Raw genomic sequence first — 21,512 nt, 5'->3', positions numbered from 1 at the left:
TTATTTTTTTTACTTTCAGCTGACAGTTGGTATCTAAACACACCTCTGATTTCTATATAGCATAAAAGACACGCCCGAACTGGGCAGGAGTTTTGGAGGAAGGCGTTGCTGAACTCTGTTCTAGCTTTGTAACCAGTGTGCTTGTAACCTTAGCAAGTCAGTTCTCCTCTAAGGCTCAGTTCCCTTATTTACAAACTGAAATAGATGGAAGAGAATTGCTGATGTTCTAAAATTCCATTATTCTTTGTGGTAGGCTGAATAGTGGCCCTCAGGGATGGCCACATCCTAACCCTGGAAATACGTTATTTTACATGGTAAAAGGGATTTTGCACATGTGATTAGGTAAAGGATCTTTAAATGGGGAGATGATCCTGGATTATATGGAAGAGCCCTAAATTAATCATAAGAGTCCCTGTAAGAGGATCAGCATCAATGTGAGCTGTGGCGTCGAGGAAGGTGCTGTGGGCAATGAATGCAGGCAGCCACGAGAAGTTAAAAAAGGCAAGGAAACAGTCTCTCCTGGGACCCTCCACAAGGAACCTGTCCTGCTAACACACTGACTTTGGTCCAGTAAGTCTGATTTTGGACTTCTGACCTCCAGAATTTTAAGATGATAAATCTGTTGTTTTAAGCTACTGTATTTGGGGTAATTTGTTATAACAGCAATAGGAGACTAACACACTTGTTACAAACTAGAGAGGTGATTCTCAAAATGTGGTGCTCAGGTCACTGGGATCAGAATCCCCTGGGTTACTTTTTAAAAATGCAGATTCCCTGACACACTGTCCTCCACCCAACCTTTGCCAAAACCCCAGACCCACTGAGAAGACCTGGAGGTGGGAACAGAGAGATGCATTTTTTCGTTTTTAAGTTCTCCAGATGGTGTTATGGATAGGAAAGTTTGGAAATGGTTTCAGGTCTGTGTTTTCCTGTTTTTATTTTAATTAGATTTTTAAATATTTAAAGCCTATAATTGTCATTTTGAGCTCAAACTCCTTTTTCTATTTTTACATTCTTATGAATAAATTTTTAAAAATTTAATTTGGTTATTCACTCATAGATTATTTTATTTCTAAACTTTGTACCTTTCTTGATTTTACTTGGTCAAAATCAGGGACCAAAAAAGCAGAGCTGATAAGTCTGTTAGAGTGTTTTCCACTCCCTGTCTGCTTTTCTTTTGTGTATTAATAATTAAAAATAATAGACAACAATCAGATAAAATAAAACAAAACTAGGAGCACTCAGCTGGATAACAAACTATCTGATAAAACCAGTCTTTGTGGCAGTATATTACAAGAAGCAAATTTCCATTCAAATTTCAAATTTCATTTCCAGACTCATTCACTCAGAAGACTAAGGGTCAGCCCTTCCACATCATTACTAGGAAAAAGCCAAAGCAAAACAGCAATGGCTTAGGGCACAGATGGGCCCAGGCCTCCAAACAGGAGCCTAAGTCACATTCACAAAGGTATGGTACTGAATTTAGTGAGATTCTTAGGATATAGAACATTACTGTTCATTTTTAATCCTGGTTTCCATAACCAAAAACATTAACCTACTTTTCAGTATTAACCTGACCAAATGTGTAAGTAAGAGTAGTCATAACCAGCATGCATTACTAACCTTATTATTAAATAGAATTCTAAAGAAAACATTTTATTTATTTAGAGCTTCTTGATCATGTAGTTAACACCCTATTCTATGCACTGGATATATCTGAATTTCAGTGGGATTTGATTTCATTTGTCTGTGTGGTAGGGTGGATTACTGTTCCTGATAATAAGATTATACACTCACACTTGCATGTGTTTTCATCCTGCCTCCCAGGGGAATAGATGTGGCCTCTTTCTCTGCTCAGTGACCTTGAGTTTGGCCCTGTGACTTGTTTGGCCAGTGGAATGTTAGTGAACATGATACAGGCAGACGTTTCATATGCGTTCACGTAACTGGGTTTGGCCTTTACGTGTCAGACATCTGCCAGGTGAAAAGCATGCCCCGAGTAACTGCTGGAGCCAGAAAGAGAGGCTGTGGAGAGACCTGAGCCTGATCCAGACTGGCCCACAGATACGTGAACGGGAAATAAACAGCTGGGCTGTAATCCATGATGTGCTGAGGCTGATTGTTAGGCAGCTTTATTGTAGCAGAAGCCTGATTAGTATACCTTATGATAATTATTTTTCTCTTTATTACAGAGCTATACACTGCTGAAGCTGAGAGAGGCCTCTATTTATCTCACCTTATAGGTCTCTAATCAAAAATTTGCTCTAGTTTTTTCTTTAACCTATTCAATTACAGAAATCTTTATCTACCTTGGAAGACCAAATCCAAACTTCTACCCAAAACAAATACACACACTCAACTCATTTATCTTTCTGACTTTTAAATCACCAAACAACCTCCAAAGCCTAACTGGGTGTTTATCCTATTTGAAAAATCCACTTGCTAATTTAAGGGGTTCAGAGTGTGACACTATACCTGGACGTTTTGCTTGCTTTGCAATCTCAACCTCTTCCAAGGTTCCAGACCTTTTCTTCTTAGCAACATCTTTTCATAATGTTCTTTGGCTATTGCTTCCAGCTGCTGGTTCCTTTTAATTCTCTTCTGCTTCTCTAGTTCTTTCTGGAAAAAATAAAAGAGGAAAAATGCCAAGGAGGACCCAAGATGGTGACATAGGAGGTTCGTGAATGTCCCTCCTCCCTTGGATGCATTGAATGTGTAGCTACACAGGGAGCAATTCCCTCTGAAAGAAATCCAGAAACTAGCTGTGTGATTTTTCCATATCAGACAAATGAGAAAATACCCACATGGATACACAGAAAACAGCCACAGGAAAGGCTGAGACACGCTCTCATCACAAGCCCCATCCCTGCCACAGTGCAATATATAGGGAGGGAACTCCCAACTCCCAGCTTCTCCCTGAGGACTGAAGGGTTTGGACTGTACACCTAGCAACCAACTTTAAAGACAACCATTCAACCAAGGGATGGCCCTTGCCAAGACACCTAGCTCTGAAAGCCAACAAGGCATGTGTCATGAGACACACAAGACTATACCAAACAAAGAAACAGGTCTTAATGGATGTGTGAGTACTCACTGTGGCTGTCCTGCTAGGGCTCAGCCCCGAGAAAGCAGGCAAAAAAGCCTGTCTCCCAGTCTTTCTCTGAAAGGGATTTGACTACATACATTACAAGCTGCTGCCTGAGAGTCCAAGTTTTAATTGAGCAGCATCTAGAGGGCCGGGCTGCATCCTCTCCAGAGGCTCAGGGAGCCTCTGGGTACTTCCTTTGCCTTTCCCCTCTGGTTTACTCCAAAGATAAAGTCAGATTGCCAGCATCTCTCTAAAAGGAGCTTGTACACACATCTGGCACCCTAATTTTTTGACTGCCACCCAAGGGATGGATCCCTGGATTGCCAATGAAACTTATATTCTTAAGTCCCATAGGACTGTAGCAAATGAGCAGGTTTTAAATGGGCAGAGGAGAACCCCACTCCCACCACCTTGGCCACCCAGTCCTGTGCTTATACACCTGGGTTCAGTGAAAGGGAGCAGGAAAAACACACATCTAGTTTCTCCCTGGAAGGGTCTTAACTACCTACATTCTCAGCAGCTGCCTGAGGGTACAGCTTCTAATCAGCCTGCATCAAAATGCCGACTGAGATCCCTCCCTTTGGGACAATGATAGGTCTTGGAACAGGCTCAAGTACAGGAGTTACTAGGGAGAAGAGAAAATGGGGCAGAAAGCTTATTCAAAGAAATACTGGCTGAAAATTTCCCTAACTTGGAGAAAAAAACAGATACCCAGATCCAGGAAGCCCAAAAAGTACCAAATAAGATGAATTAAGGATACATACACCAAGATACTTTATACTTAAACTGTCAAAAATTAAAGAAAAGGAGAGAATCTTAAAAGTAGTGACAGAAAAGAAACTTGTTATGTATAAGGGCACTCCCATCAGACTATCAGTGGATTTTTCAGCAGAAATCTTGTAGGCCAGAGAAGTGGGATGTTACATTCAAAATGCTGAAAGAAAAAAAGCTGCCAGTCAAGAATACTCTACCCAGAAAAGGTGTTCTTCAGAATGAAAGGAAGAGAGCGTTTTCCAGACAAACAAAAGCTGAAAGAGTTCATTACCACTAGACCAGCCTTACAAGAAATGTTAAATGGACTTCTTCAAGGTGAAATGAAAGGATACGAATTAGTAATATGAAAACATATGGAAGTATAAACTTACTGGGAAAGGTAAACATATAGTTAAATTCAGAACATTCTTAATATTGTAATGATGGTGGGTGGGTGAATCACTTAAAACTCTAGGGTAGGTTAAAAGACAAAAGTATTAAAAATAACTATAACTAAAGTAATTTGTTAATGGATACACAATATAAAGAGATGTAAATTGTGACATTAAGCACATAAACTGGGGAGGGGATGAAGTGTAAAAATGTAAAGCTTTTGTATGCATTCAAAGTAATCAGCTTAAAATAGACTATTATAACTACAAAATGTTTTATTTAAACCTCATGATAACCACAAAGCATAAACATACAGTAGATGCAAAAAATACAAAGAGAAAGGAATCAAAGTATATCACTACTGAGAATCATCCAAACATACAGGAATAAAGCAAGAGAGGAAGAAAGAAACAAAGGAACCACAAAACTGTTAGAAAATAATTAACAAAGTGGCCATAGCAATTATACACCTATTAATAATTATTTTCAATGTACATAAATTAAATTCTTCATTCAAAGACAGAGTAGCTGAATGGGTTAAAAAAAAAAACAAGACCCAACTATATGCTTTCTATGAGAGGCTCACTTCAGCCTTAAGGATACATATAGACTGAAATTGAAGGGATGGGAAAAGATATTCCATGCAAATGGGAACCAAAAGAGAGCAGGGGTAGTTATAATTATATCAGACAATATAGACATTAAGCCAAAAACTATTAACAAGAGACAAAGAAGGTCATTATATCATGATAAAGGGGTCAATTCATCAAGAGGATTTTAAATTATTTTAATATTTATGCACCCAACATTGGAGCACCTAAATAAAGCAAATACTCACATTTTGAAGGGAGAACTAGGCAGCAATACCATCATGGTAGGGGACCCACTTTACACAACTGATCTTCTAGGCAGAAAATCAGCAAGGAAATGTTGGACTTAAATGACACATTAGACCAGAGGGACTTAACACATACACAGAACATTTCATCCAACAGCAGCAGTGTACAAGTGTACATGGAACATTCTCCAGGATGTTAGGCCACAAAACAAGTCTCAATAAATTATAAAAGACTGAAATCATATCAAGCGTATTTTCCAAATACAATGTAATGAAATTAGAAATCAATTACAAGAGGAAAACCGGAAAATTCACAAATATGTGGAGATTTGACAACATGCTTGTGAACAATCAATGGGTCAAATAAGGAACCAAAAGGAAAATTAAAAAATGACACAAATGAAAATGGGAACACAACATACCAAAACTTATGGGATGTAGCAAAAGCAGTTCTATGAGGGAAGTTTAAATGCTTACATTAAGAAAAAAGAAAGCTCTCAAAAAAACAACCTAACTATACACCTCAAGGACCTAGAAGAAGAACAAATTAAACCCAAAGTTAGTAGTAGGAAGGAATAAAGATCAGAGCAGAAATAAATGAAACAGAGATAGAACGGCAATTGAAAAGATCAAAGAAACTAAGAGCTGGTTTTTTTAAAAAAGGATAAACAAAATAGACAAATCTTTAGCTAGACTAAGAAAAAAAGTTCATACAGAAGACAAATAAAATCAGAAATGAAAGAGAAGACATTACAACAGATAACTGAGAGACACTAAGAATCATAAAAATACTATGAAAAATTAAATGGCAAAAAGTTAGATAACCTAGAAAAAATAGATATATTCTAGAAACATGGATCACAAAGAATTAGAAAATCTGAACAGACCAATTACTAGTAAGGAGACCGAATTGGTAATCGTAATCTTGGATTTTACACCAAAAGCAAAGGTAACAAAAGCCAAAATAAATAAGCAAGACTATATCAAACTAAAAAACATTTTGTACAGCAAAAAAAAAAAAAAAAAAAATTAACAACAAAATGAAAAGGCAACCTATGGAATAGGAAAAATATTTGTAACCACATATCCAATAAAGGGTTAATATCCAAAATATAACTCATATAACTCAGTAGCAAAAAACCCCATATAACTCATTTGAAAAAAATGGGTAAAGGATCTGAATAGACATTTGGTCCAAAGAAGACATACAAATGGCCAAAAGGTACGTGAAAAGGTGCTCAACATCACTAATCATCAGGGATATGCGAATCAAAACCACAATGAACTATCACCTCACACCTGTTAGGATGGCTATGATCAAAAAGACAAGAGGTAACAAATGCCAGTGATGTGGAGAAAAGTGAACCCCTTGTTCACTGTTGGGGAATGTAAACTGGTACAATCACTATGGAAAACAGATGGAGGTTCTTTAAGAAATTAAAAATAGAACTACCATATTATCCAGCAATCCTACTCCTGAGTATATATCTATAGGAAACAAAATCACTATCTCAAAGATATCTCTGTACTTCCATGCGTGTTGCAGCATTATACACAGTAGCCAAGGAATGGAAACAAACTAGGTATCCATTGATGTATGAATGGATTAAAAAAGCACTAAAAAATATACAGTGGAATATTATTCAGCCCTTAAAAAGGAAATCCTGCCATTGTTGATAATATGGATAAACCTTGAGGGTATTATGCTCAGTAAAATAAGCCAGACAGAGAAGAAGAAATACTAAGTGGTTCACTTATATGTGGAATCTTAGGGAAAAAAAAAAAACAAAACAGGTTGAACTTATAGAAACAGAGTAGGATGGTTGTGCCTGAGGGGTGGGAGAAATCCTTCTTAAGAGAACTTAAGTGTTCTCCTCTCTTAGTAAATTTCAACTATACAATACAATATTATCAACTATAGTCACCATGTTATACATTAGGTCGTCAGACCTTATTCATACACAGAAAATATATGAGGTGATAGATATATTAATTAACTTGATAGGAATCCTTTTATAATGCATACGTATATCAAATTATCGTATATGTATGTACATTTTATCTTACAATTTTGTCAATTACACCTCAATAAAGCTGAAGAAAAAGTAAAGATGCAATGATCTAAAGACTCAACAAATAGCTAATTAATTTAATTTGAATATATAACCACTAAAAATTATGTTAATCATAGTAACATAACTCTGGAGCATTAAAAAAAAAGGAAACAATTCTGCCAAGAGAGTGAAGAAAAGTTCTTCATGAATCCTACAAGAATCAGGGCTATGCACATCCTTGGATTTATTCAGCATTATTCACAGAATGATTTACATCTCAGCAAGTTACTAGAAAGGAAAACACTCAGTTAGGGGAGCAATCCGTATTTTTCCCTCACTGTTATGGGCAACCTAGCAATATAGCCCCTTCCTTCAGATTATGGGGTAGAAATTTATATATAAATAACCTTATTCAAATTTTAAAATACTCCATACTGCATTAAAAGTCTAGTGTCACTCATGCAAGTCACAGAGCAAAAACAAAGACTTTAGACTGTCTTCACAGTAGTTGTCATCTATGCAGTAAATACACAAAAAACACTTATTTTAAGCTTCTTTTTCTTTATTTCCCACAATTTCACTTCAAGAAAACTGTTGTGAATTGGCTGGTTCTGACAAGCTACCTAATTGTCCAAACCTTCTCTGAGAAAAAAAAAAGAGACCATCAATAAAACGAAAAGACACCTACAGAATGGGTGAAACTATTTGCCAATGATGTGACCGACAAGGGACTAATTTCCAAAATATACAAAAAGCTCATACAGCTTAATAGCAAAAAAAACCCCAAGCAGTCCAATAAAAAAATGGGCAAAAGAACTCAACAGACATTTCTCCAAAGAAGACATCCAGATGGCCAACAGGCATGTGAAAAGATGCTCAATATCACTAGTTATCAGAGAAATGCAAATCAAAACTACGATGAGGTATCACCTCACATCAGTCAGAACAGACATCATTAAAAATAAAAAAATGCTGGAGAGGATGTGGTGAAAGGGAATCCTACACTGTTGGTGGGAATGTAAATCGGTGCAGCCACTTAAAAAACTTAAACAGAGGTTCCTTAAAAAAAATAGACTTACCATATGATCCAGCAATCCCACTCCTGGGCATATATTTGGAGAAAACTATAATTCAAAAAGACACATGCACCCCAAAGTTCATAGCAGCACTATTTACAACAGCCAAGGCATGGAAACAACCTAAATGTCCATCCATAGATGAATGGATAAAGAAGTTGAGACTACATATATATATTTATATATGTGCACACACACACACAATGGAATACTACTCAGCCATAAAAGAACAAAATAATGCCATTTGCAGCAACATGGATGGACCTGGAGATTGTCATTCTAAGTGAAGTAAGCCAGAAAGAGAAAAAAAATACCATATGATATCACTTATAAGTGGAATCTAAAAAAAGACACAAATGAACTTATTTACAAAACAGAAACAGACTCACAGACATAGAGAACAAACTTATGGTTACCGGGGGGAGGGGGTGGGAAGAGATAAACTGCGAGTTTAAGATCTGCAGATACTAATATATATAAAATAGATAAACAGTAAGTTTCTACCATACAGCACAGGGAACTATATTCCATATTTTGTGGTAACCTATAATGGAAAAGAATATGAAAAGGAATATTTGTATGTATATGTATGATGGAAACATTCTGCTGTACATCAGAAATTGACACAACAATGTAAACTGATTATACTTCAATAAAGAAAAAATAGAGAAGTCATTGGAACATTTCTAATATGGAAGGGAGATTTGCTCTATCTTCCAATCTAAACTACCTGTGTCTGTACCAATTCCTCAATGAATATGAAATTTCCATATTTTCTAAAGCATTAAACCAAAATTACCTTTATAACCTTTATTACAGATGCTTGAGATATTGAATTGTATGGCCAGAAATAAAAATTATTTATGAGAATTTTCTTATGACTAGCAAGAGGAAGTGGAGGGCTAAGTAACGAAGAAAACAAAAACTGGCCATTTTCACATCCACTTAAATGTCCCTGCAGCACTGAGGCAGCAGTTGCAACCTGCAGACAGGAACCTAACACAGACAGTAAGCCTCTGCAGAAGCTCTATGGCTTGGCCAACCCTGTTCACAAGCACACCTAAGTGATCTCCCTAGAATTACAACTCTACCGCTGGTGTTTTAGGCTCCAAAAGAAAACCATTTGTGATGGCTTGTGGGGAAAAATAGCCTTTTTAAAAGTCTACTTTTCCATGGAAAAATAGAAAAATATTTAATAAATCAGAGATCTGCTTTAGTCAAAATTTTGTATTCTTACACAGAAATTTAATTTAAATGTGTATTTCCTCCCTTGATTAAGGATTCCTCAATAAAGTTGATTGTATTTCATTAGTATTATTATACTTTTCATTTCCTTGTATGTAGAATGTTTATAACACACGCGTTTAAGATTTACTGGGAGGATTGCATGAAATGATGCTGTCTGCTTTGAGATGGCACTTACATTGGGGATCTATGCAGCCAGGGTTTCATAGAGCAAAATTCACTTAGGCTGAAAAGGGATACAAAATCACAGTGTCTTTCTGATTTGAACTATTCAGCAAATGACATGCAACAAATAAGACTCATTTGAATGAATATATTTACACATATCCATATATAATATATCCATATATAAATGTATATGTATGTGTGTGTGTGTGTGTGTGTGTGTGTGTGTATCTCACTACTGCTTTGAAAGACAAACAAGGAATTACAGCAAGAATTAAGAATCATACAGGGCAGTTGACACCACTCCTGCACTCTCCGCTTTCCATCCATTAAAGCCACCCTTCCATTGTGTTCTGGAACATATTCCCACTTATGTACTCCTGTAATTTATAGTTTTTGCTCTCTTGAAATCATGAATTTCTCCCTCACTACTAGATCATTCCCATTAACATGCAAATATGTGCTAGTATTTCCCATCTTTAAAAAACAAACCACCACCAAAAAAAAATCCCAATCATCAACAGAAACAAATCCTTCTTTGATCCCATGTGACCCCTATTACATGCATGGTCTCTGTTTCCTCACCTCCTATTCTCTCCTCAGCTCCCTGGAATAGGGCTTTCTTCCGAGCAACTCCACTGAAAACACTCCTGTCTATGTCATGAATAATCTCCAGATTGCCAAATCAAAGTGTCACTTGTCTATCCTCTTTTTAATTGAATCCAGCAGAATGTAGCCTGGTTAACCACCGTCACCTGTTACCAGAAATACTTTGTCCTCTCAGCTTCTCAACGGAAGATTCTCCAGGTTTTCTATCTCATTAGCTCCTCATCCTCTGAGTAATTATTCATATACTCTAGGACTTGGTCTTAAATCCTCATATTTCTTCTCTCTCTCTCTCCAGACTATGTCCCAAGTTGATTTCATTCACTTCCAGAGCATTAAAAACATTGACATGTTGTTGACTCCCAGATTCCTTACTACAATCTTTATGTCCAGGCTTATATATTCAGCTGCCTATTAGATGTATCCATTTGGATGTCCAACAGGCATCTCACATTCAACATCTCTCAAGGCCCCGAGTGGACCTTGGCAGAGGCCTCCTCAGCATCTGGCAGCTCAAACATCGTTTCTTCAGAGAGGCCTTTCCCATGTTGCTTTCCCCACCATACCTCTCCCTCTCTACTTCTTTAGTTGTTGGCTTGCTTACTGCCTGTTTTCCACAACTAGCACATAAGACTTGCGAGGGCAGGGCTACGGTCTGTCTTCTCTACTGCTCTATTCTGCTACCTAGGACAATGTTGAGCACATAGTAGGTGCTCTACAGACATTTGTTAAATGAATATAAATATGCTTGTTAGGCAATCATGAAAGACTTCACATCCTGCCTGGTTTTCTCTAATGAATTTATCTTTTCAACCATAAACTTGACCAACTGTCTATCAATGAAAAGCACATTTATACACCCATAAAAGTTACTGATAAGTATTTCTAAAAAGTAAGGTTTTAATAAAAATAAAGCAATAGGATGTTAAAAGGAATTCAGATTTTTATTTTCAAAAGGTCACTGTGGGAGACCTGTGAGTGGCTATCTTACTGCTGCACTCGACAGGCTATCCTGTCAGGGTCACAGGGACATTAAGCCACCACTTGGACCACCAGTGACCATGCTGCTGCAGGTGGTACTTCCTGTCATCACTACTGTGGCCCCCTCTTTGAAGAATGCAGCATTTCCAGGTCCAGGGGAATTGCAGGTAACAAGAATCTTTCCCAGGGGGCAGTCAGTCTTGACCCTGAACCACTTCTTCCTGAACATGGAGGACTTTGTCATGGGCTTATCCCTGCGGGATTCTTCTAGTTCCTTTATCTTAAAACTGGTGTCACAGGACTTATCTTGTATTTTCTATCCAAATAAATATATGTGATTCCCTAGAGACCTTTTCTATCATATCAAACAGTAGGTTTGCTCATCTATGTAATGAGAAAATATGGTCCCTCTGTTGTACAATTTGCTAATAAACTCAAAGAGCAAAAAACTGCCCACCTAGAAGAGATGAAGCAGGCTTCCATCAAACTCATCCAGGATGCAACGGATTTGGAAAATTCACAGCAGGCACTGGTTCAGAAGTGTCATTATCTTCTTGATGGTCAGAAGAATAACACCGCTATGGCCTTGGAGATTGCTAACTGGTAACAACTATATAAAGTATACAAGGAGGTAAAGAATCGCCTGTGCAGAAAATGATGTATCAAAAAGAATACAACCACATGAAAAACTGGGTAGAGAAACACCTTGCGCAGAGCATCTTTGCCCAGAAGCAAAAGAAGACAATTAGCAAGTGCATTTTAGATCTAAAGCTGCTTGCAAGGAAAGCTCAAACACAGCCAATCTATAAATGCATCTATCTCATTTGAGGCAGCTACAAACAGTTGATTTATAAAATGGAAACTAGTCCATGTGACAAAATCATTTTGTCTATTATTATAGACTGAAGTTACATTTTACCTTTCCAAAAAAAGAAAAGATTTGGCCTTGATACAGTAAGAGAAATAGAACAACCTATTAGCTAGTAATGTATTTCTCATCCTTCTTGCTCTGTATAAGCAGTTTGCTTCCAGCAAGAACAAAGCTGGACAGACAGCAAATTTGTGACTTTTTCTGAACCAATCAGAGAACTGAAGCCATCCCCAAATCTGGAAACAGGCACCTTCAGGGAGACACAACACCTAAACATTTGTGTATCTGAGGCAGAAGCTATCCTACACCACGAGCCAGTAAGATGATTAAATTTTGGTGACTTGCTGCAAGCCAAGGGTGGGCAGGCATTAGAAGGGTGAAGTTCCTAGGGGTCACAGTCATAGGGAAATTCCCACCTTTTTGCTCTAGAAATCCACGAGGCTCTCACAGAGAGGATCAGGGAAAATCCAGAGTTCCCACTGTGATTCTGGTTGGCAGAAAGCAACACCAACCACTGAAAAATCTGCCCAGACTCTTTTCTCTGGCTTCACCTGCAAGCAGCATCACGTGAAAGCACTAGTGTAATGCCACTCCAGCTGGAGGAAGGGAACTCTGCCTAGACTAGCTTCCGTATCTCACCTAAGTGAAGGAGGAACCTCACAGAGGGAAGAGCTTTAAGGTCACAGACTGAGACACTGGATACTGAAAGGAGGGAACACAGGGCCAGGGAAAGGCTCTACCTCTAGAGAGCAGCAGAAATTCTTCTGAATGCCCAATACGGTGCACTCCAAAGAGTGAGACTTAATCAGAACGTTAGAGAATGCTCCCCTCATCCACAGCCCACCAGCACACTAGCAAACCTCTAGTAGTAACAGTGGAGTACAGCTGAAGAACTGCAAGAGAAAGACTCGTTCTGGGGACCAGCAGAAAGAAAGACCTACAGCCAAAAGAGGAGACAAAAAAAAAAAAAAAAATCACTAGCAAAAACTGAAGTCTATGATGCCCATAGCAACAACAAACCTCAACAATGGTAACCACAGAAACAACAACCTCCAACATAGCCCAACTCCTGGCTAGATTAACACAAATCTCCACTACTAATGGCTCATTTATCTCAGTTTCTATTGCCCTGTACAATATGTCTGGCTTTCAACAACAACAAAAATAAGATATCAAAAGACAAGAGATAAACATAGTCTGAAAAGATAAAGTAACTATCAGAACAAGACTCAAATATGACAGAGATGTTGGAACTATCAGAGAGGAAGTTTTACATAACTTACGATAATATTAAAGACTCCAGTGGAAAAGGTGGTCATCATTTAAGATCAGATAGGTAATTTTACCAGAGACATGGAAACTATAATAGTCAAATGAAAATGCTAGAAATCAAAAACACATGGTAACCAAGAGGGCCTTCAATGTGCTTATCGCTAGACTTGACACAGCTGAGGAAAGAATCACGTAACTTGAAGTTAGGGCAATAGAAATCACACAAACTGAAACGCAAAGAGAAAAAAAAGAGTGAAAAAAACAACAGAGCATCCAAGAGCTGTGGGACAATATCAAACAATGTAATACAAGCATAACTGGAATCCGAGAAGGAAAAGGAAAAAAATGAGACAGGTAAAGCATTTCAAGAAATAATGGGTAAATAAGTCCTAAAGTTACTGCGAGACACAAAACCACATACCCACGGAACTTAAAGATCACCAAGAAGGGAAAACAAACAAACTACACCTAGACATCATATTCAATCTACTAAAAAACAAAGACAGAAAAAATCTGGAAGGCAGCTGAGGGGAAAAACCCATGTTACCTACTATTATGAACTTAATGTTTGTGTTCCCCTCCAGATTCATATATTCATGCCCTAACCCCCACCCCGACTACGTGTGGCTGTATTTGGACATGGGGCCTCTAAAGAAGTAATTAAGGTAAATGAAGTCCTGCAGGGTGGGATTGTATCCTTATAAAAGAGACACCAGAGAGTTGACATACTCTATCTCTCCATCTGTGTGCATGCACTGCGGAAAGGACACGGGATGATGTGGTGAGAAGGTGACCTACTATATACCAGAAAAAGCGCTCTCACCAGAAACCAACAATGCTGGCACCTTGACCTTGGACATCCATCCTCCAGCACTGTGAGAAAATTAATTTCTGTTGTTTAAGCCACCTGCTCTGAGCTATTTTGTTATGGCAGCCTGAGCAGACTAAGATGCCTACAAAGGAACAAAGATAAGAATTAAAGCAAACTTCTTGCCAGAAACCAGACAAGCAAAAAGACAACAGAGTCACATTTTAAAAATGTTGAAAGAAAAATAACTGTAACCCAGAATTCTTTACCTAGTAAAAATATCCTTCAAAGGTGAAGGAGAAATAAAGACTTCCTCAAACAAACAAAACTAAGGGAATTCACTACCAGTAGACCAACACTATAAGAAATGTTAAAGGACGTTCTTTAGGTAGAAGGAATACAATATAGTTAAAAACTCAGATCTACGTAAAGAAATAAAGAGCATCAGAAATGGAAGAAATGAAGTAAAATATAATTTTCAGCTTATTTTTAATTACACTAAAATATAACTGTTTAAAGCAATAACAGTAACAAGATGATGGGTATTTATAGTATATATGAAAGTAAAATATATTACATATATGACAATAATGGTGACCACACTCAGTCTTCCCCTTGAGATCTGAAATAAGGCAAGGATGCCTTCTCTCATTACTATTCAACCTTGCACTGGAAGTCCTAGCTAATGTAATAAGGCAAGAAAAAGAAAGAAAAGTATACAGACTAGAAAGGGAGAAATAAAACTGCCTTTATTGGCAGACAACATGGTGCTCTATGTAGAAAATTCCAAAAAGTCTATTAAAAAAAAACCTCTTAGAACTAATGAGTTTATCATGGTTGCAGGATACAAGGTCAACATACAAAAATGAATTGTGTTCCTACCTACTAGCAATGAATAAACAGAATCTGAAATTTTAAAAAGACACTATTTACAACAGCATCACAAAAAGAAGTACCTGGGTATAAATCTAACAAAATATATATAAGATGTGTGGAAAGCTACAAACATAGCTCATAAACAGATCAAAGATCTAAATAAATGGAGAGCTATACCATGTTTACAGATTAAAGACTCAATGTTGTAAAAATGTCAATTCTCCCAATTTGATCTACAGATTCAATATGATCCCAGTCAATCACAACATGGTGCCAAATGTAGCAAGCTTTTTTGTACATATTGACAAGATTGTTCTAAAACTTACACAGAAAAATCAAGAAACCAGAATAGCCATATTCCGAAAAAGAATAAAGTGGGAAAATTCACACTGTGAGATTGTAAGATTATAAAGCTACAGCAATCAAAGACAATGTGGCATCAGCAAAGGACTACACACAAAGATCAACAGAACAGAACAGAGCCCCCAAAAAGACCCACACAAATGTAGTCAACTGATTTTTTTAAAAAGATTTATTTATTTATTTTAATGGAGGTGCTGGGGATTGAACCTAGGACTTCATGCATGCTAAGCACACACTCTGCCACTCCCTCTCAAATGATTTTTGACAAAGGTATAAATGTAATTCAACAGAGAAAAGACAGCTTTCTAAACAAATAATACTGGACAATTGGATGTCTATATGCAAAAATAAAAACAAAAACATGACACATACTTTATACCTAATGTAAAAATTATCCCCAAATGTACAATAAACCTAAAAGTATAACATAAAGCTATAAAAACTTCTTGAAGAAAACATAAGAGAAAATCTGAGTGACTTGGGTTTGATGATTAGTTTTTGGATATAACACTAAAAGCATATCCACTGAAAGAAAAAAATTCAATAAATTGGACTTCATCAAAATTAAACCTCTTCCTCTGTGAAAATCACTGCTAAGTGAATTAAAATACAAGCCCCAAACTGGAGAAAATATTTACAATCACATATCTAGTAGAGGACTTGGTCTGGAATATATAAAGGACCCTTAAAGGCCAGCAATAAGAAAATAACTCAAGTGAAAAATGGGCAAAAGATCTGAACAGACACTTTACCATATAAGACACAGAGACAGCAAGTAAACAAATAAAAGGATGCTCAACATTATTTGTTGTTTGGTAAATGCAAATAAACACCACAGTAAGATACCACTCACTACACACCTATTAGAATGGCTAAAATGCAAAAATAATTAAAAATTGCTGGCAAGGATGCTGGGACAAGAGGAACCTTCTGGTGGGTATGTGAAATGGAAAAGCCACTTTGGAAGAGAATTTGGCAGTTAACTATAAAGTTAAACATAGACTTAGCACACTACCCAGCAACCACACTTCTAGGTATTTACCTAAATTAGCTGAAAACTTAACGTCCAAACAAAAACCTGTATGTGAATGTTTGTAGCAGCTTAATTCATAATTGCTAGGACCTGGAAGCAATATCAACAGAGAAATAGAGAAAGTATTCCAGAATAAAAAGGCTGTTTTTAAAAACTGGCCTTCAACATATAAATAAAAAGATTTTGAAGGATTCTGAGTAATGAGTTGAAAATACTCATGATAAAATCTTAGATGAAAAAAGAAGCTTAAAAACTACATATACCAGGAGGAAGGTATAGCTCAGTGGTAGAGTGCATGCTTAGCATGCGAGAGGTCCTGGGTTCAATCCCCAGTACTGCCATTAAATAAATAAATAAACCTAATTACTTCCCCATCCCCTCCCCCAAAACTATATACACCTACACACACAAATTATCAACTTAACTATTAAAAGACAGCATTGCACAGAGAAAAAGAACAGAAGTAGGTATTCTAAGATTTTAAGAGTAGTTACTTCACTCCTGAGTTCATAGGTATTTTTTCCATCTTTTTTATATTTCCCCAATGTTCTACAATGAACATATATGAGAGGGGAAACTTTTTATACTGTTTATTTTTAAAATTGTCTCACTGCTTTACAGTAGCATGACCCGAAATTACTGAGTGGTCTATAAAAAGGGTTCTGTGGTCAGATATGTGTGGCTACTTGGCACACTGTGTCCCTCTTCTGGAAACTCCTGATTCCTGGTAGGATGCTGAAGGTTCTGAGAAATCAGCTAATAAAGAATCTTGTTTAACATGGCATTAACCAGCATTTAGCAAAGTTTTTTGACCACAGGACTTTTATTTTCTCAAAACAACTTAGTATCTCAGGAATGCCAGAATGGTGGAAAGGCCTTTTGAAGACTCAGCTTCAGCACCAGCTAGATGGCAATACCTTGCAGGTCTGGGGTAAGATTCTTCAGAAGGCTGTATATGCTCTGAGTCAGCATTCAATATACATGGTGCTCTTTTTCTCCCACAGCCAGTATTCATGGGGGCCAGGAGTCAAGGGGTGGAAATGGGATTGGCACCACTCACTACTATTAGCAAAATTTTTGCTTCCTTTTCCTTTAATGTTTCTGTTGGCCTAGAGGTCTTGGTTCCCAATGGGGAAAAGCTTCTACAAGGAGACACAACAATGTTCAATTAAACTGGAAGTTACAACTGCCACCTAGTCATTTTGGGCTCCTCATACATCTGAATCAACAGATAAAGAAGGAAGTGCTGGCTGGCGTGATTGGTCCTGACTACTAAGGGAAGACTGGACTACTGCTCCACAATAGAGGTGAGGGAGACGATGCCTGGAATACAGAGGACCCCTCAGGGTATCTCTTAGTACTACCATGCCCTGTGATTAAGGACAAAGGAAAACTACAACCCAATCCATGCTGGCCTACTAACGGTCCAGACCCTTCAGGTCCCCCCACGACTGGCAGAGATGCTTGCTGAAGACAAAGGATAGGGTGGGGAGTGGAAGAAGGTAATTATAAATACCAGCTACACCCACTTGACCGGTTACAGAGCTGAAGACTGTAATTGTCATGAGTATTCCCTTCCTATTTTGCAACGAATATGTTTGTGTGTATACAAATCTTTGTTTCCTTTCCTCTCTTATTGTCTAATCATGTAACATAAGATGTACTGACTCTGTGTCATGGTATTTAAGTATTGTTAATTTCACATCATAACATTTAAGTTATGGGATACAAGGGGAAGAATAAACATCACTCAAGGAATTTACCTCCTCTTCCAGGAAAGGGGTTAGTTCATTTTTGGTTGTATCCTGGGTAGCTGTATCATATTAGGCGGAATAATCACTTTGTTGTTGTCTTTATTTGGAGACCAGGTACAGTTTAAGGAGATGTGTATGGGTGCCAAGTTGATAATGGCTGCTTGTGATTTTAATTTTATGTGTCAACTTGATTGTGCCAACATGGTGCCCACATTAAACATTTCTGAGTGTGTGTGAGGGTGTTTCCAGATGAGATTAGCCTTTGAATCCACGGACTCAGTAAAGTAGACTGTCCTGCCAAATGTGTACTGGCATTATCAAATCCTTGAGGGCCTGAAGAGGGCAAAAAGGCAGAGAAGAGAGGAATTTGCTTGTTTTATGCTTCCCGGCTGCCTGCTGAGCTGGGACATTGGTCTTCTCCTGCCCTGAACTGGGATTTATACCATCAGCTGCCCTGGTTTCAGGCCTTTGGACTTGGACTGGAACTACACCTCTGGCTTTCCTGGGTCTCCAGCTTACAGATAGCAGATCCTGGGACTTCTCAGCCTCCATAAGCCTATGAGCCAGTTCTTCATAATAAATCTCTTCCTATACATACAGTTTATTGGCTCTGTTTTTCCGGAGAACCCTGACTAACACAATTTCCAATTCAAATCTCTTTTCTATGAAAATATCTCTAATTTCTCCAAAATCCTCATGGATCTAGTCCTGTGTGAACTTCTTGTCCTCTTTTGGTCTCTGGGAGGCACAAGACAGGTGTATATTTTTAGATCTTACCTTCCTTTCTACCTAGATTTAATAACCTTGAAAGTAAGAATTTTCTCCAATGTTCATAGCAGCACTATTTACAACAGCCAAGACATGGAAGCAATCTAAATGTCCATCGACAGACGACTGGATAAAGAAGTTACGGCATACCGATACAATGAAATACTGCTCAGTGATTTAAAAAAAAGAGTAAAATAATGTCATTTGCAGCAACATGGATGGACCTGGAGATTGTCATTCTAAGTGAAGTAAGCCAGAAAGAGAAAGAAAAATACCATATGATATTACTCATATGTGGAATCTAAAAAAAAAAAAAGGAAAAAAGATGACACTAATGAACTCACCTACAGACTCAAAGAGATAGTAAAAGTAAACAATCTATGGTTACCGAGGGAAAGGGGGTGGGAAGGGATAAATTTGGGAGCTTGAGATTTGCAAATGATAACCTCTCTATATAAAAATAGATAAAAACCAAATTTTTCTGTATAGCACAGGGAATTATATTCAACATCTTGTAATAATAACCTTTAATGAAAAAGAATATAAAAACAAAAACATGTATATATATGCATGCATGACTAGGACACTATGCTGTACACCAGAAACTGACCATTGTAACTGACTATACTTCAAAAAAAAATCATGAAAAAGAAAAGAATTTTATCTCTTATTTCTTCTGTATTTTCTCCCATTTGTTCATTCATCTACTCATTCAGTACGCTTTCTGAGTTCCTATGATATGCCAGGTGCATTTCTAGCTAATACAACAGTGAGCAACATCAGAATGCTCCCTTTACTCTTAAGGAGGTTACAGTCTATTTGCGGATTCAGAAATGAATAAAACAACAAAGAAACAGATACATAACTATAAGCCCCGGTAATGCTTTGAAGGAAATAGACTCTGAGTCCTAACCTAACCTTGCGTATTGAGGAGGGTGGGGCAAGGCAGGAAAGGCTAATCATGTTGAGCTAAGATCTGAGGAAAGAGTAGGTTTTCATTAAGTAGGTAGAGAAGAGGGGGGAGGTGAGAGAAGAGTGTTCTAGACAGAAGTTCTCAGGAGGGAAGGTGCACAGGACCACAGTATTGCACACAACAGGCTTCAAGGAGCAGGCGACTGAGCAAAGAGACAATACTAACCATTTTCTTCAGTCTTTTCTCCTCTCGTTTTTTCTCAAGCTGAGCCTCCTTTTCTTCTGCTTCTCTTTTCTGACGCTCCTCCTCTTGGGCTTTTAACTGGGCCTGATCAAGATTAGAATTTGTAAAAATCAGAACCCTCTCGTATTGTATGGAAATAAGATCTTTTACGCTGAGGGAAGTATCTACAAAAGTGCTCACCCAGTCTCTGGAAGAAGCCTGCACTTTGTATTAAACGTAGAAAACCTGACCTATAACTTAAATGTTTCTCCAAAAGAATCCTTCTCTACTTGGGAAGATGACACTAAACATGAATAAGACCATTAACTTTCCATCATAAAATGATTACTTTTTAGTTCTTATTTTCATCTGTGAAACACTAGATCCAAACTATATACAGTATAAGAAAAAATTTCCTTCCATTTCACACACACACAAAAACCCCCTAACTGTTAGAAATGTTTATTTTTTCTTAGAAGGTACAACATTTACTTCTGGTAGTCCGGGTCAAAACTTTGAAAGGTAAGAATTACCCACCTTTGTAAACTTATCAGGTTGACCACCTACCTATAACACGTTAGTCTTGGTTATGCATAAATCTTCCAAGTTGCTGGCTCCCATCGACTTTCGTCGCATTTCCTTCCTGCTATACTAATGATGCTGACGTTTCCCCTTTCATCACAGAGCTCAGGCCAGGAGGCAAAGAGCCATTTCCAAAGCTGGTGTTACTCTACTTCCTTAGCAACCTTAAAACAAGCTAGGTCTCATTTTTTAATATAGACCTATACAAATCCTTTTTCTTGCCTCAGTTTGCATTCTTGACTTATTACCAGTTTCTCCTCTTCTTGTTTTTTCTTCCTCTCTGCCAAGATTCGCCTACGTTCAGCTCGCTGAACTGCTCTCTCTTCCATTGCTAGAAAATAGTAACAGAGTTCCAATATAAAAAATATAAGGAACACTGTAAAAGAAACATCTCCATTTTACAGAACAGTTTAGTGTTACTGTTGAAGTCTTCTTTTAGGTTGAGAGTTCACAATCTCAGAAACATATATGTGTGTGCATAAAATTTATATAAAAATATAAATGTAGAAATTGTAGGTATACACATACACACCTCCTACAGGTTAAAGACCTACAATCCTATCCTCCACAATGATGAACAATTTGCAATTATGTTTTTGTTCACATCTATTAGAATAACCGTTTACTGCTTTAAATATTAAGATTATGTGCCTTGATGATACTTTTAGTATGTGAAACCCAGAAACCAGAATTTTAACTTGATAGTTCCTTTAATGAAAATAGAAAACTTTAATTACATCTAACAAATACTTTGAGAATAGAATCACTCCTCAAATCCCACTGAGTTTGCTACTTTTCCCTAAGTCACTGCATATATATATATATATCTGTATATGCAACAACCACCACCA

The 21,512-nt window shown here is 37.4% G+C and overlaps 1 protein-coding gene and 1 pseudogene across 3 annotated transcripts in view; one reads left to right on the top strand and one right to left on the bottom strand.

Annotated features, from left to right (window-relative positions):
- CCDC191 (coiled-coil domain containing 191) overlaps positions 1-21,512 on the bottom strand; it is an 82,160-nt gene that overhangs the window by 10,703 nt on the left and 49,945 nt on the right. For all 3 annotated transcript variants that reach the window (XM_031455483.2, XM_010985038.3, XM_064495150.1), the window contains 3 exons: positions 20,910-20,992; positions 20,083-20,184; positions 2,476-2,619 (listed from right to left, as the gene is read on the bottom strand). In XM_031455483.2, coding sequence (XP_031311343.1) covers positions 2,476-2,619; positions 20,083-20,184; positions 20,910-20,992 — 329 coding nt within the window. The remainder of the gene's footprint in view (positions 1-2,475; positions 2,620-20,082; positions 20,185-20,909; positions 20,993-21,512) is intronic.
- On the top strand, positions 11,218-12,027 carry LOC105093230 (ATP synthase F(0) complex subunit B1, mitochondrial-like; annotated as a pseudogene).

The sequence above is a fragment of the Camelus dromedarius genome, chromosome 2, assembly GCF_036321535.1.
Source record: "Camelus dromedarius isolate mCamDro1 chromosome 2, mCamDro1.pat, whole genome shotgun sequence".
Lineage (NCBI taxonomy): Eukaryota > Metazoa > Chordata > Mammalia > Artiodactyla > Camelidae > Camelus > Camelus dromedarius.
Note: the sequence above shows the minus strand (reverse complement) of the source record. Positions and strands in the feature narration are given on the sequence as shown.